This window comes from Gasterosteus aculeatus, chromosome 10, assembly GCF_964276395.1.
Source record: "Gasterosteus aculeatus chromosome 10, fGasAcu3.hap1.1, whole genome shotgun sequence".
NCBI classification, from domain to species: Eukaryota; Metazoa; Chordata; class Actinopteri; order Perciformes; family Gasterosteidae; genus Gasterosteus; species Gasterosteus aculeatus.
This window is the reverse complement of record NC_135697.1, coordinates 15,999,444-16,014,392: the sequence shown is the minus strand read 5'-3', so window position 1 is coordinate 16,014,392 and position 14,949 is coordinate 15,999,444. Positions and strand designations below refer to the sequence as shown.

The window sequence follows — 14,949 nt, the reverse complement described above, 5'->3', positions numbered from 1 at the left end:
GTGCTCTCTCTATCTCTCTCTTTTATTTTACATGCATACGCATCCCAGAAGGTACTGGTTTTGCCTCATCCAGCCTGCCTCCTCTCCATCACAGGGCCTAATGGGCCGGGGGATGGCTGTTTCTGGGCCTGGGTGGTTTGGGTGGCCTGAGTATGGGATCAACACCACCTGCTGTGTATTGCCCCTTTGAAAATGAGCATCCACGGGCTGCAGCCCACATCTGGAATAATAAACGGGGAGAAAGGAGCTCCATTCACGCATGAACAGGGAAGAAATAAAACCCTGTGTTGCTGGGGGGGCAGGGGGGGGGGGGGGATGGGTGGATGTGGAGTTTTTATGTATGCGAGCGGGCATTTCAAGGGCCGGAGGTCCCACTCTAATGTTTGCATAAAGGGATTTTTTTTTTGAATAGTGAGGTTTTCTATATTTTGTAGGGTTGCATATGTGGAGTGGGGGTATTTTTCTGTCGGAGCATCTCGTGCGTGCCTTTTCCTTCATTGGCCCTAGATCCACCTCTTTGAATGGTCATATTTGTGTTATATATCGTTTTAATTTAAATATAAATATATGCCAAATCTATAAATACAAATTAATCTGCCATGTGTCATTTGATGGTGGATGCCCTGTGAACCCACACACCCCTCCCCTCTTCCACTTGGATAGAGTGGGCTTTACAAAAAAGGTTCCCAGGCCCTGCAGCACGAGCCACAGGACCACCGGACACTGATTTATTATTGACGGTTATTTTCGGTGGACTTTGTTGCCTTATGTTCAATTAAAAATGGATCTAAAAAAAAAAAAAAAAGATATCCATTTATTCCGTGCAATTCATGAAGCGGCCGGATGGACGGGCGTGTGGGCGTGCAGGGGGGCGCAGTCATGTTTAAGAAATCCCTCGTAGTGCGCATGCGCGTTGCTTTGAAGAGAATACGCCATATTGAATTCCCGTAGGAAACGGCAAGCAATTTTTTTTTTGCCCACAGCTAGCGGTGTAACGGGGAGAGCTTATCAATGGTCCTGATTCTGTGTAATGTCTAAATACTTCTCCTTCGTTAGCCCCGGACACACCAGCGACGTTTAAAGTCTCCGGGCGGCGGCGCAGGCTCACCGCGGGCTGGTTAGTGGTCGTCGGATACTTGTGAAGGGGAGGGAGGGAGGGGGGGGGCGGGTGCTTGGGTCGGGGTTACCGGAGAAAAAGAAGTTGAATGGATCCGAGGGTAGCTTGGATTCAGCCCGAACAGAAAGGACCTGCGAACGCCTTATGGATGCACGTCTGGGAGACCTCTCAGGGAGTACGGACGCTCTCCGCTCAGCACCAGCTCCACAACCAGAACATCAGCCAGTGCGTGAGTTACGCGGCGTTGGACGTTTTGAAAAATGTGGCGACCGCGGTGGCATCGGGCAAGAGCGCCGGCAACGGCAACGTTACCGCCGCTCTGAGCAGCAGCAACGGCGGCGGCGGCGGCCATCGCGGCGTCGTCACCGCGATCTCCTCGCTCGGGATAGCGCTGTCCAACGGGAATGTACACAACTCTTTCGCCGCGACGCACGCAGCGGCGCCGGCCGAGGGGGGAAGCCTCCCCCGGAAGACGGGATCCGTGTCCTCGTCCTCCTCGCGGGAGTCCCGGACCGACAGCCCCCCGTCCGGCTGCTCGCTTGAGAGGACTACTGCGGCGGACGCACCGGGGAACGTTAATATAAACGCCGGGGGTGCCAATCCGCAGCTGAACGCGAGGGACTGCGTGGACAATAAGGTCAACCTTTCCCACCACCAGCAGCACCAACACCACCACCACCACCAACGTCCCCTGCAGGAGCCCCCCGCGTTCAATCTCCAGCAGCTCTGGGTGAAAAGCCACCAGGCGCAGCCCCCTTTACCTGCGAGCCACACACACAACCACCACCCGGGCCGCAGGAAAAGCGACAACAAAGCGAGCACTTATGGGATGAATTACTTGCTTTCGAACTGCACTAACGGCAACTGCGCGAGCACCTGGACGCCGTGGAAGACGAGGAAGTACAACCCCGGGGTCGTCGGGTGAGTGGACGCGGTCGCCGCCGCTTCTGGGGGATTACAAGGGGTCGGGCACCGGTTTTTCTTTTTTTTGAATTGTCGGAAGCCGTTGGTGACAATTTTTTTTCTTCTTCTTCTTCTTCCTTTTCTCGCTCGATTAAGTCAACGTTGTATTGCGTTATAACGAGATGTATAGCATCGAGTGTGATTGGTACGTAACGTTAATGTCGCCGTTCGCCTGCCCACGCAGTTAGCGCCGTGTCTGCGTTCGCGTACACCCGGAATCTGGGGCTAGGCCGGCCGCTGGATGGCGACGGAAGCTGCCGTTAGACAGTTGCGTAAAGAGACCGGAAGTGCTTTGATTTGGTTTGAACTGTGCCGTTAAAAAAACACAACGTTATATACGTATTTGCAACAAACTAGTGATGAGGACGATTAAAATATACGCGTTGCGTGTTAAGTGATTAACGTTGTAGATAATCGCAGCATCGAGATAGTGGTGTTTTTATCAATCGGTGGGTTTATTTAGAAGGTTTTGACCGGATATGGTAGTCCGCTCGTTGCTGTTAGCCTGACTGATTAGCCTAGCTTACTCAGCTAACGGTTCTCTCCGTTGGTCTCCACATTGAAACTAACTTAACGTTAGCTATTTATGAAATAAAATCAATATTTAGTCAAGGAAATGAGAGTTAGTCTAATTAAAGAGGAGGAAAATACGTTTTCTGAAATAATGATACAACCTGGATAGGTCTTAGTTAGCTAAAAACCACCTTGATTAACGTTACTATTCCTAGTTAACGTTACTTGATCATAAGAATCACAGCCAGAGTAAAGAGGAGCATTGCAATTGTATCTTTCTGTAACGCAGTTGTCATAGTATTTACTAACACTTTATTAAAGTGAAGTAAGGTGTCTATTAACGTTACGTTGAGCAGTCTTTTTTTAAATTGTGTTATTGCTCAAATTTACTTGTGTGTATGTGAACACTGAGTACAGACTGTTGTGTATTTCTAGTTTGTGTGATGTTCTTAATGATTATATAAGGTGTGCAAACGGATGACACCTTTTATAAGCGGTATAAACGTGTAACTGAATATGTTGTTATTTTAATTTAATTTAATTTTATAATAATGGGTATTCTGCTCTGCCAGAGGCCTTTTATCCGTGAGGATCGACCATTGAACTCCCAGATGTGTTGCATGACCTTGTTATATTTGTGATGGCTGGTTGCACCCATCTGGGAATTTTCTGTACAAGGACTCGGTGTTTGTCATGAAAGCACTTCCACGAGCTCAATGCTTCGCGTCACAACTAACATTCCAAGACAACTGAAAGTCTATATTCTTAACTAATGCTATGTCCTGTAAGCAGTGGATGGAGAAGGTTTTTTTTCTTTGGGAATTTGTGTTTGTGCAACATGTGCAAGTTTTGTCTTGTGCACGGTTACATCTCGCTGTAGTTGGCCCTCGGGGGCCCTGTGTGAAGTCCCACACACTGAGGGAGTTGCCCTTCAATAAAAATGCAAATAATTGCCTAGGTGGGCTTTAAAAAAAATATTTATAAAATTTTAGTAGGTTTTATTTGACATAAAACCCTGCTCATGAACTGCAACTTTCTTTTTTTTTTTTTTTTAAACACCATTGATTACTTTGACACTGGGTCCTACACTCGTTGAAGTGACCTTTGACCCTACACTAGGCCAAGCCCTCCGTCAGCGGTGGTCGGTTGGCATGTAAACGCCCTGGTTTGCTGGCAGAGTTGTTACCAAAGATCGAGCGCTGCGTTCCCTCCAGGGCCCTTGTAATTGATTGTGACAGTCTCCCTGTTGGGTGTTTTACACTGACATCATGCTATGCATTCCTAGAAAGGCTCGAACAGAGTTCCACTGTTGTCAGGCATTTGACCGGTCAGAAATGTTTACATGCACCCCTCTGTTGCCGAACACAAAAACCTACGGGCACTAACTATGAAGCCTGAGACTTGAGGCATACTCTCGCCGATGGGGCCCTCTCATTGCTAAAGTAAAACACCAGGGGCCACGTCGGCTCTGAGGGTTTTATATCCATGTTCTACCTGGTTGTCTCCTGATCAGGGACACTGATACTTCTATAAAGACTTCCCGCGCCTTCTTTCTTCACCATGGCCACTCTTGTTTGGTCTTATTTCTGGCCTGGTGGTTATGTTGCGCGCTGTGGTTACGGCTTCTGTTATGAATAGGGCCAAGTGTAGTATTAAGCTTCTGTTAGAGAAAAAAGCTTGTACTATAATCAGATGTGAGCCTAAAAAAACCAGCCTGTTTGTTCTGTCACTGCTTTTTTTAAAATGTAGTTTGAAGCTTTTTAAAACTGTAATTATACCCAGTCATTTTGTATTCCTGTACTCCCCATTTAACTTCTTAGTTACTAACATTCAGTAATTCACTTGACTGATACACTACTACATACTTGGACGGAACTCGGGCGGTAGAGCGGGTGGTCCTTTTAATCAGGCGGTCGGCAGTTCGGTCCCCGGCTCCTCCCGTTTGCATGTGGTGCCGCTGAGAAAGAGACTAAACCAAGAGTTGCACGGCACCGGGTCCGACCCAGTGTGTTGCTGAGCATCGTGTCTAACCGGGTCGGAAGCCAGGAGCAAACCACGGCGCTGCTCTGAAATGACGGGGGTTAACCTGCACAGTTATAAGAGGCAACATTGAGGTTCATCTGGACGATGTGTATGAAGATATCTTCGTATGATTCTCAATTGTGTACAACTTCTCAATAAGAAATGTGAAACTCCAAATGGAAAGAGAGATTCCACATCATGTACGGCTCCATGTGAAACGTGTCCGTTACTGCGGGGAGAGTAACCATTACCTCTGGCTCCCCCCCGCTCCCCCTGTTCAGGCTCCACGAGGAGGTGATGGACCTCTACAACTTCATGTCCCCTCGACCAGAGGAAGCGGCCATGAGGAAGGAGGTGGTGAACCGGATAGAGACCATCATCAAGGAGCTGTGGCCCACTGCTGATGTAAGAGACACACACATCCCCCCCCCCCCCCCCCTTCCCACTTGCTGCTTTCATTAGTCGGTGTGCTTTCATCAATCTGCTCGTTTAGATCTTGAAGTGCACTCGCTATGCAAGTGCTGAAATAGGAGTGTGGCGAAGTAGTGTTGATGCAATGTCCCCCCCCCCTCTTTACTTAATCATGTAAAACGCACGCAGTGGTGATTGGCCGGCTGCCAGTCCTCCCGTTCTCCTCTGTGAGCCAGAGTCGGGGAAATGGATCCAGCCCCTGATCAGTACCAGCCTCCCTCTTTCATTTCGACCCATTAATCTCGGCCTCTGTTTTTTCTTTTTCTGTAGCCTTGTCGTATTTACCAGACGGAAAGCGAAAGAACTCCACTCTGCTGCTTTTGCTTGCAGCCCACAAAAAGCAATTTTTTTTTTCTTTTGTGTCCTTAAATTGGCAGCTCGCTCACGCTGTCAGCGGTTACTTTCTCTGGAGGGTTCTTGACAGCGTTGAAACATTTGAGCTGGAAATAAAAATGATTACCATGCATGAGCTGTTGTACAAAATTGGTGTTAATTTGGGGTCTTTTCGTACGTGGCAACATTTGATCGTGTCGAATTACTTGCATCTAATTACAAACTCCTTGATGTTTTGCATCTCAGGCACCAGTTTGCCTTCAAGCTGTCTTACTTGCTGCATTGCTATCGCAGCGGGAATAAGAACATCAAAAGTGTATGTGCACGTGGGAAGCAACTGATTGCCCCCTAACCCCCCCAAAGTCCCACTCCGTCCTGTTTAAAAGTTGAACCCTGCGGATTTTAATCATCATTTTCTTCAACATTGCTTCTCCAGGTCCAAATATTTGGCAGTTTCAGCACAGGGCTGTACCTCCCAACAAGGTATGTCCCTCCCATTAACGATGACCACGGCTCCGCGTAAACGTCATACCTGGTGTATTTGAACGTCCCCAATGTGTTTCTCTGCCCTCAGCGACATCGACCTGGTGGTGTTCGGGAAGTGGGAGCGCCCCCCGCTGCAGGAGCTGGAACAAGCTCTACGCAAGCACAACGTGGCCGAACCCTTCTCCATTAAAGTGCTGGACAAGGCTACAGTGAGTAACCACGGCGGGGGTCCTGAAGTAAAGCCACAGCGGTGGGCAGCGAACCCACAAGAGAATTCACAAGAAATGCAATATTTCGTATCCGCTGAGAGCAACGATCTGGCCCAACATATTAGTGTGACTGTTAACTTTTGTCCTGCTTAAGGTTCAGTTATTCACAGTAAGTGGCGGAATACAACGGCCCCAGTAAATGGGGAAGCAATTGTAACAAACTCGGCCAAACCCTAAATTTGGCAGCACTTATTACCCGCATTTCAACTGGTCAGGAGGAGGTATAAAGCTTTGGCCCACTCGCTCTTTTGTCTCCATGGAAACACGAGGGGGGAAAGGAAGAGACTTAATTAGTGTTGTCCATCTGTTTGTGAGAGGGGACACACACACTGCCAGTTGTGTGTGGATTTCTCCCGTCCACCTGTAAATACACACAGTTGGTGCTCACTATGACATTGCTGAAGTCTGCTCTCGTTCACCGACTACTCGCTGTTACTTTCCCTATTTGTAGAAGCCAAAACATTTATCTCGCTGCTACAACGGCATATCACTCCACATGTAATCTGGTTACTGCTCAGCAGCGTGGACTATCATCCTGTGGGGGGAGCACACGACCAGGCCAACCACCGCAAGCGACCTCACCGCCGCCTTAACTGGCAGGATAATAAGCACGACACGCTGAACTTTCATCTTTTAAATTAGCACTTTGGTCTAAAATGTAGTCTGGGATGGATGCCCCCTGCTCCCCCCACACACTCACACTGTGGACGCGTCCTTGCCCGATGACCTGACTGTAATGTTTGCCAATACATGTCACGCCTCTCCCTCCAGGTGCCAATCATCAAGTTGACGGACCAGGAGACCGAGGTGAAGGTGGACATCAGTTTCAACGTGGAGACGGGGGTGAAGGCGGCAAGCTTTATTAAAGATTATGTAAAGGTGAGATACAGCGAGCTGCTTCGGCGACGTACTGCGGCCAGGATGCACAATGTCATTTTAGTTTTAAACCCAGATGGGGATTGTGAAGTCTTCGGTCTAAAAACTCATTACAAGTCCTACACAGAGATGGAGGAAGAGAGGAAAAGGCCATGTAGAAAAATAAAACAACAACAGAGGAGTCACATAATACCCATTTTAACAGCTGGGTCTAAAAGCAGCACTTGAAATTCCCTCCTCGACTCCGGCAGAGCCGGCAGTTGAAAGCATTTACACTTTACTCCAATCGTGAACTGGCATGTCTCATTTCCAACATCCACCGAGTCGGCACGCAGCCGCTGAACCCTCGGCCTCCGCTCAATAAACCCTCGGCCTCCGCCCGCTCCAGTCTCTGCCGGAGTGGCGTCCGCGGCAGAGGGGGTTCCAGCAGCTGATCCGCAGCGAGCCGTCGGCTCTGTTTGTCGTGTCGCGGCCCTCTGGGTCTGCGCGTCACAGCTCGGCATCGGGCCAGTGGCAGTCGGTGTAGTCGACTCACATGCGGGCGGGGGGGTCGAGTTATTGAGAGGTTACCCGGGGGGTTTGTTCATCGTGTGTCAGAGCTCCATCTCTAGGCCGTGGTCTCGACGACACTGCACATTTCATGGTTCTGTGCTGGTTTTGATTCTCTGAAAGAGAACATTCCAAATAGACATTTAGGTGTTTTTATTTTGTCTTCATTGCGATTTCTTCTGAATTCACCAGAAAGTTGGTTAATAATTCATTTTTAAATGTTTTTTTTTCTTCAAGGGAACAAGATTGATTCTTCTTGGTTTATTCAAAAAACGTCATTAGCATTTTATTATAGCTACTCAAAAGAAACCAAGACAGCCGGATCAAATAGTATGGAAATAATAAGCAAGAGTCACAGCAGAAATGTGTGTGAAAAAAGCCTCTGGCAACAGTTTCCTCTCTAATATTCTAGTAAATTGTTTGTCACAAAGTCTACAGCGTGGATAAACATGATGAATATTTAATGATTGTCTGATAATTGCTGAATCAGAACGCTATTAACATAATTGAATTGACTAAAAGGAACTGTAATTGCTCCTAAAAGAAGTGGCCAACCGTTGAATGAAAAATCAGGCAAATTAAATTGACATTTTGATTTCACAGCCGTGGCGCCAAATTATATCAAATATTTATTTAGAATAATTTTACGTCTTTTACTTTGAATGTAGTCTAGTGCACTTATTGGATTCTCCGCTTCTCACCAGGAATCCGCACCCGAGTCCCTCATTTGAAATCTGCTTCTCCCCCCCCGTCCTGTTGCCCAATCCCCAGTTTGACTGAATCTGCGCTCTCCTTCTGCTTTCAGATGTATCCCGTGCTGCCTTACCTGATCTTTGTGCTGAAGCAGTTTCTGCTGCAGAGGGACCTCAACGAAGTCTTCACCGGGGGAATCAGCTCGTACAGCCTCATCCTCATGGTCATCAGCTTCCTGCAGGTACGTTAAGATGCACAGATGGTAATCTGTGGGGGTGGGGGAGGCGCTGTCCCGAGTGCTGAAACCTACCAAAGGACCAATATGCAGCCAGTCTCCATAAAGCCTGTTTTTTATTTGAAATCCTGGCATCGGCCACAGCTATTTTATTTATTACATATAAGCTCATTTCCTATTTCTGTTAATTATAGTCTTATTGTGCATTTTCTTGATTCAACAACAACAAGCCTTGTGATACAATTTGAGTCCACAGGAAACCGTGACGGCAAAGTGAATAAAAAAAAGCAATTTAAGTAAATATTTGAGAGTTTGACAGCTGGCATTGTGGTTGCCATCATGCCCCTCCCACCGCCGCTTGGACGCAATGTCAGCCAGGGATTTTACTTCAAAGCATCTTTAATGCATCCAACTGTTTAAGAATGAGTGCAGACTGATGCTCGTAAAAAGGAGGAGGTTCAGGAGGAGATCAAATATTTCTCACTTACGCCTCCAACCTCCAGAAATGGACATCCCTACAAGCTTAACTAATGCACAGAAGTGCTTTTAAATGAACACTAATCCAGTCTCCCCGTGCCCGCCCTCCAGCTCCATCCTCGCATCGACGCCAGAAACCCCAGTGAGAATCTGGGCGTGTTGCTGATTGAGTTCTTTGAGCTGTACGGACGCCATTTCAACTACCTGAAGACTGGGATCCGCATCAAAAGTGGAGGCGCATACATTCCCAAAGAGGAGATCATGAAGGCCATGACGAATGGATACCGGCCGTCCACGCTCTGCATAGAGGACCCACTTCTCCCAGGTGTGTGTGTGTGTGTGTGTGTGTGTGTGTGTGTGTGTGTGTGTGTGGATCGCATGGTCGAGATGACGTCTCATTTCTCTGGCGCCCTTTCTAAAATGTCTCAACTGGTCTCGTTGCGTTTTTTCTCTACGCCGCGTAGGTAACGATGTGGGGAGGGGCTCCTACGGCGCCCTGCATGTCAAGCAGGTGTTCGACTACGCCTACACTGTCCTGAGTCATGCCGTGTCTCCGCTCGCACGGTCCTATCCCAACAAAGACTCTGAAAGGTCTGAATTCCATCCGCTCAACCGCACCGAGGATTCACTAAATACGAGTGGTTCTGGTTCTAACCTCCCTCCCTCCCTCCCTCTCTCTCCCCCTCCCTGCAGCACCTTGGGGAGGATAATCAGGTTGACCCAGGAAGTTATCGACTACAGGGAATGGATCATTAAGAAGTGGGGGGGCAGGGATTTGACGCGATCAGACAACAGAGGTACGACTTCAATGTGTAGTGAGGAAATGACTAATTGTGCTTAAACTCTGATCATCTTGAAACCAAGACTGTGTTTCTATTAAAGGAAGAATTTAAAAAGTTCACATATACAGAGAAAATTCAACAGAGCAAAGTGTGTCTCTCATCTTTTATTCTTTTTTTTTTATCTTGGGGCAGTCTCTTCTCCCAAGGAGCCGGCGTCGCAGCCCGAGCGCTGCGTGGAGGCGGAGGAGCAGCAGCGGGACTCGGCGTCGCCCCACAGCGCGGACTCGCCCATGTCCATCTCCAGCCCCCGGCAGCACTCGCCGGCCTCCTCCGTGTCCTCGCTGTCTGGATCCGACAACGTGAGCAAGCGCGCACATGGTCCCGTTGATTGTGTACACGTACGCGCTCGATCGCCGCTTCACGTCGTTTTGCGGTTTTCGTGTCGTTTGCCAGGACTCTGATTCGGCGCTGCCGTGTCCCGTCCCGCGTCCTCCGGCCATGCCGCCGTACCCGTCTTTCCCGCACCTGGGCCTGGCTTTGCCGCCGGGCCTCAACTTGGCCCCCTGCAAGCCCGGCATGGGGGGCCACCACCTTCTCCTGCATCCCAGCTCACAGGTAGGAGTTTGTGGCTGATGCAGATCGGGTTTAGGAGTTCAGAGAACTATATCGAAGACATCACACGCAATAGCTTCACAAAGGAGGGTGGTTTGGTAATAATTGTGTCTGATACTAATTGTTGTCCCTTCGGTGCTGCAGGCTCGCGTCTCGCTGCCCGGTGGTCTTGCCATGCACTCCATACCTGGCAGACAGGTGTGTATAGACACCGTGCTCCCTTCCTTCTTCCACATGCCACCCCCAGCCCATGCTCATGCCCCCGCCCCCTCCAGCCCCCAGTCTCCGCCCAGCCCCCACTCCAGCCACACACACAAGGTAGGCGCCGGAAGCCGCGTACGCACGCACACCTGCACACACACACACACACAGTATCTTTCTCTTCTGCTGTTTGTCAAGTGTGGAATTTGTCTCTCTATCTCAAATTCGCAAACTGTTAATTTGCCATCTGTAGTCTATGACCGATCAGTGGCCTGATGCGCCAACATCCGGGGTGTACTTGTTGCTATGGGAAACGGGGACACTATCCAACAGTTTCATCCAATTAACAACAAAACATCTAATCAAGGCGTTGTTACGTTGCCTCACTCGACCCCTTATTTGATTCCGCTCATCTTTGTACGTCAGTTATGAAACCACTGAATCAGCTTAGATTAGCATACACGCTGAAGGCAGGATGTCTCCCCTGAACAAACAGTTTAAAACTTTTATTGTCTGGCATATAAACAGCTTTTAGCATATTTCAAATCGTTATACATTCAGAGTTTTTTGGAGTAAGCTTGGCTAGCTCTGTTAAGCTAACTGCAAGCTAGCACTGGCTTCACATTTGGCGGATACACACGAATGGAATCACATGTGCATATTTCACAAGATTTTAAGAATGTACAGAAACCTCTTTAGTTCACACAATAATCATGGTAACCCTGCAATGTGCACGCGGGTTCATTAGAGCGGTGAGTGCAGAGAAATCCAGCATGACTTCGCTGGACAACGCTGCATGTTTTTGTTGGGCCTCCTCAGTGAAGAAGTTGGAGGTTTATTTGTATATTTCTCTCTCTCTCTCTCTCTCTACTCTCCTCGACACGCCGCAGAACGCAGCCAATTTCAACGTGAAGGGCTTCCACAACCCGCCGCTGGTCAACAACCCCGTCCTGGCTAACCGCGGGCACAGTCACACGCAGTATCACCGCAACACTTGGCGTCGCAGAAAGAGGGACAGCCTCCCGGTTAGCCTCAGCAGGTAGTCTCCCCGACCTCTCGGGCCGGGTCCGTCTGCAGGGAGGATGGACAGGCAGACCGGCCACAGAGCACCGGAGACCAGCCGTGTTCACTCTGTTGCTGCAGTGACGTGGAACTCCAGCCCCCCCCCCCCCTCTCGGTCTGCGTCTTGCCCTACTGTCTCCTGTCCGCATGACATTCGCTCCCACTTTTGTAGTTTCAGTGTTATGTTACTTCAGTATTTTGGTTCTCCCCGCCTTTGTTCCAGGTCTTTTTTTTGTCTTTTTTGTTTGACGTGGTGATGATGCCATCACCAAGTACACTTGACCTCGTCTCCACCGTTGCAGCCAAGCTGCCTGTGGTTCAGTGTTACTTTTTCTTTCTTTCTTTTTTTTTTTTTTTTTTTACAGTTTATACACTTAAGAACAAAATATATATTTTTTTTTCATTTGTGCAATAATTTTATTTTGCTTTTTTGAGCTAAAGTCAATGTTTATTTAATTGTGTCTGTGTGTGTGTGTGTGTGTGTGTGTGTGTGTGTGTGAAGGCATTTTTATACAGTTGTTTTATTTTTGTAGCGTTTTAAATTTTGTTTCCGAAACCTTTCACCAGGCAGCGTTGTGCGTGCGTGCGTGCGTGCGTGCGTGTGTGTGTGTGTGTGTGTGTGTGTGTGTGTGCGTGCGTGCGCGCGTGTGTGTGTGTGCGCGCCTGTCTGTCGTCAGGTCAAGTCAGACCCCAGTTCAAAGACCCGGATCTCTTCCCTCCCTTTCCGTCTCGAGTCGTTCCGTTTGATAAAGCGGCACCAGAAGAGGACACTAAGCTCTTAACTTCATATCCTTCCACTTGTCTTCATCGGTCTTCTGAAAAATGTAGGTGGACAGAATAATCCTCGTGGAAGTTTTGTTCCCGTGTCCAGTTTGTCTGAGGCTTCACGGAGGGAAGTGGAGGGAGAGAAATTGCACCCTGGGAGATCGTGAGAAGCCAGAGTTAAGGATGTAATCCTGTTTTGAGCCAGAAGAGGTCGCTCCTGAGCGGGACGAGCCTCAGCAGTGCCTCCTCCCGGTGTGCGTCTGTCCGTCTGTCCCCTGTGGGACTGTGCTTGTTGTCGTATCCGGTCAGTTTGGGCCCGCTTTCTCTCCACTACAGGTGATTTATTTCTTTCTTTTTATAGAGAAGAGCTTCCTGACTACGAAGAGTTTTGGCCTGAAAGTGCCCGCTCCCTTAAACGTACACGCTCGTGTCTTTTCTCGGCTGTCTCTGTCACGTGTTGTCGGCGGGTTGGGACCAAGAAGACAACAGCTGTCCTGGCTGAGTGACAGGCCGGAGAAAGAGACACCGGTTCCTCAAGTCCCTCAGTCGCTTGTGTGAATCTGATCCCAGGGCTGAGTTCAACTCTGACCCCTGGGAATCACTGCAGATCAACACTAAGATGCTCATCCATACGGTTTTCTCCTCAAAGGCCCCGGGGGAAGGAGGAGGAGGAGGAGGGAGGGAGGGAGGGAGGGAGGGCGGTGGTCTTCCTGAACCGGGGACCCTCGTGAAAGGGAACTTATATTTTGATTCCATTTAGGAGTCTTGTGTATATTTGACTGCCAGGTACTTCCGCCAGTTGTTTGCAATGCCTTCCTTTGTGTTTACTCTGAGTGTGTGTGTGTGTGTCTGTGCGCGCAAACGTCGTTTACCGGCGAGCACAACGCGTCACGCTGACGTGGGGCCGTGACTCGCCCAGAACACACTATTACTATGCAAGTGGATTATTCAAATTATTGTCTGTTTTTATTTTTATTTTTTCCTCCCTCGAAATGACAAAACCCTGCTTGTGGGTCTGGAGTAATGTTTACTGACTTACGAGCCCACTCATGTGAAGTCCCCCCCCCCCCCCCTGTATTTGAATGTGACCTACGGGTGGGATGTTAAAGTCAGCGGTGTGCTTCTGGGTCTGTGTAGTGTGTGACTTAGTGAAACGTGTGTGAGAAAGTACCGAGACTTGATGCCTCGCCCCCCCACCCCCCACCCACGGCTTTTAATCAGACGCCTCTCGTGAGCCAAGTGCACCCGAGGGAGAGCGACTTGCCCTTTGCAGGTGCACTTCACAAGAGGGTCCAGCGACCATTCTTTTACTTTGGTGGAAAGTCTGTTCAGTGCTCTTACACCAATTTGTGTTTCCCCCTCGGTTTCTTTTTTCTAAACCATGGCAACTCTGACCCCCCCCCCCCCCCCCCCTTCCCAGTCAAACCCGCGAAATTAAGGGGTTTCCAAAACTCCTCATTAAGTTTGATGATTTGAGGGAATAAATGGAATCATCATGGACACCGCCAGCTTTCCGTAGATGCGCCCAGCCACCCTGTTTATCCCCATCCAAAGGAAGGGGGTCGGCTCGCCGCATGAAATGCTCAGTTCCATGCGATCCCAGCCTGATTTATAAATTGGATCACGAGGACGATGTCGCTTCAAGCTGCATCCCCGACAGCCACGTCTGCTTTTTTTTTTGAAGCGATTTACAACCAGCAGTGACGGGCTGAACCGATGAAATGGCTGATGGCAGGTTGTTGTCGGGGCGGTCAGGGCTGCCTGCGTCTCCACAGCGGGGAAAAAAAGCAGAGACAAGAAGACTTGACATGCAGTACCAAAGGAAGTCTGTATGGATGGAAATCTCAGAGGTTCAGTGTGGCTCGCTCTCCTCCTTCACGTCTCCAGATGTGGTGTAAAAGGAAGCTGGCCGGGGACGCTGACATTTTTGGCGTACACACGTACACATTAATGCTATGTAATACCCCCCCCCCTCCCACCCCCCATGATGAGAGATTTTAAGCTGGCTGATTCATGAGCAGTGGCCCTCTGAATGGACACGGAGCTACCGGTGACAGAGGGAACCACTGCACAGCTTGTGGTTGTTGTTTTCTTTTTTTTTTGACATTTTTATGTAAATATATTTTTTTCTATTTTATTTTTTAATAAACATTTTAAAACTGCCACTCTGTCTTTTGGTTTGTTGATGCATCACATGGGGATTTGATGGTTCATTAACATAAACATTTTGACCACACTGAAGTAATCAAAAAAAGCTTTTATGGCAAATATTAAAGTCAACCTCTACATACTAGAGAAGTGGTGCAATTTAAATAACGGAAAAACTAAAGTTAATAATCAGGGATGTAAAGTAGCAAAAGTACAAAATAATGCTGTTCACAATACAAAGTTAAAATAATGCAATAAACACCAACATGTGGATCTGATTGGAGCAGAAAACAAGATGTAAAAAAGGGGGTGAAGAAAATGAAAGAAAGATGAGAAAAAGAATTTATAACAAGTTCAATTGATAAGCCTCACAGT

At 48.5% G+C, this 14,949-nt stretch overlaps 1 protein-coding gene across 2 annotated transcripts; it reads left to right on the top strand.

Moving 5' to 3' along the window:
* Positions 1 to 838: 838 nt before the first annotated feature.
* On the top strand, positions 839 to 14,591 carry tent4a (terminal nucleotidyltransferase 4A). 2 transcript variants are annotated; one of them, XM_078081287.1, is made up of 13 exons: positions 839 to 2,038; positions 4,897 to 5,020; positions 5,856 to 5,902; positions 5,994 to 6,114; positions 6,946 to 7,053; positions 8,405 to 8,533; positions 9,116 to 9,329; positions 9,469 to 9,595; positions 9,698 to 9,801; positions 9,979 to 10,145; positions 10,240 to 10,401; positions 10,543 to 10,596; positions 11,490 to 14,591. In XM_078081287.1, the coding sequence occupies exons 1-13, from the start codon at positions 1,206 to 1,208 to the stop codon at positions 11,640 to 11,642; spliced, it is 2,343 nt and encodes a 780-aa protein (XP_077937413.1). In that variant the 5' UTR covers positions 839 to 1,205; the 3' UTR covers positions 11,643 to 14,591. The 2 variants fall into 2 exon arrangements, with proteins under 2 accessions (XP_077937413.1, XP_040045096.2); XM_040189162.2 differs by having other exon boundaries at positions 10,543 to 10,716; positions 11,490 to 11,771.
* Positions 14,592 to 14,949: the final 358 nt, after the last annotated feature.

Excerpts from the sequence above, each read along its gene's own strand:
- tent4a (XM_040189162.2), top strand. The coding sequence starts at position 1,206 with ATGGATCCGAGGGTAGCTTGGATTCAGCCCGAACAGAAAGGACCTGCG. Across the intron at positions 2,039-4,896 it reads TACAACCCCGGGGTCGTCGG|GCTCCACGAGGAGGTGATGG; the intron begins GTGAGTGGACGC and ends CCCCCTGTTCAG. Across the intron at positions 9,596-9,697 it reads CCCAACAAAGACTCTGAAAG|CACCTTGGGGAGGATAATCA; the intron begins GTCTGAATTCCA and ends CCCTCCCTGCAG.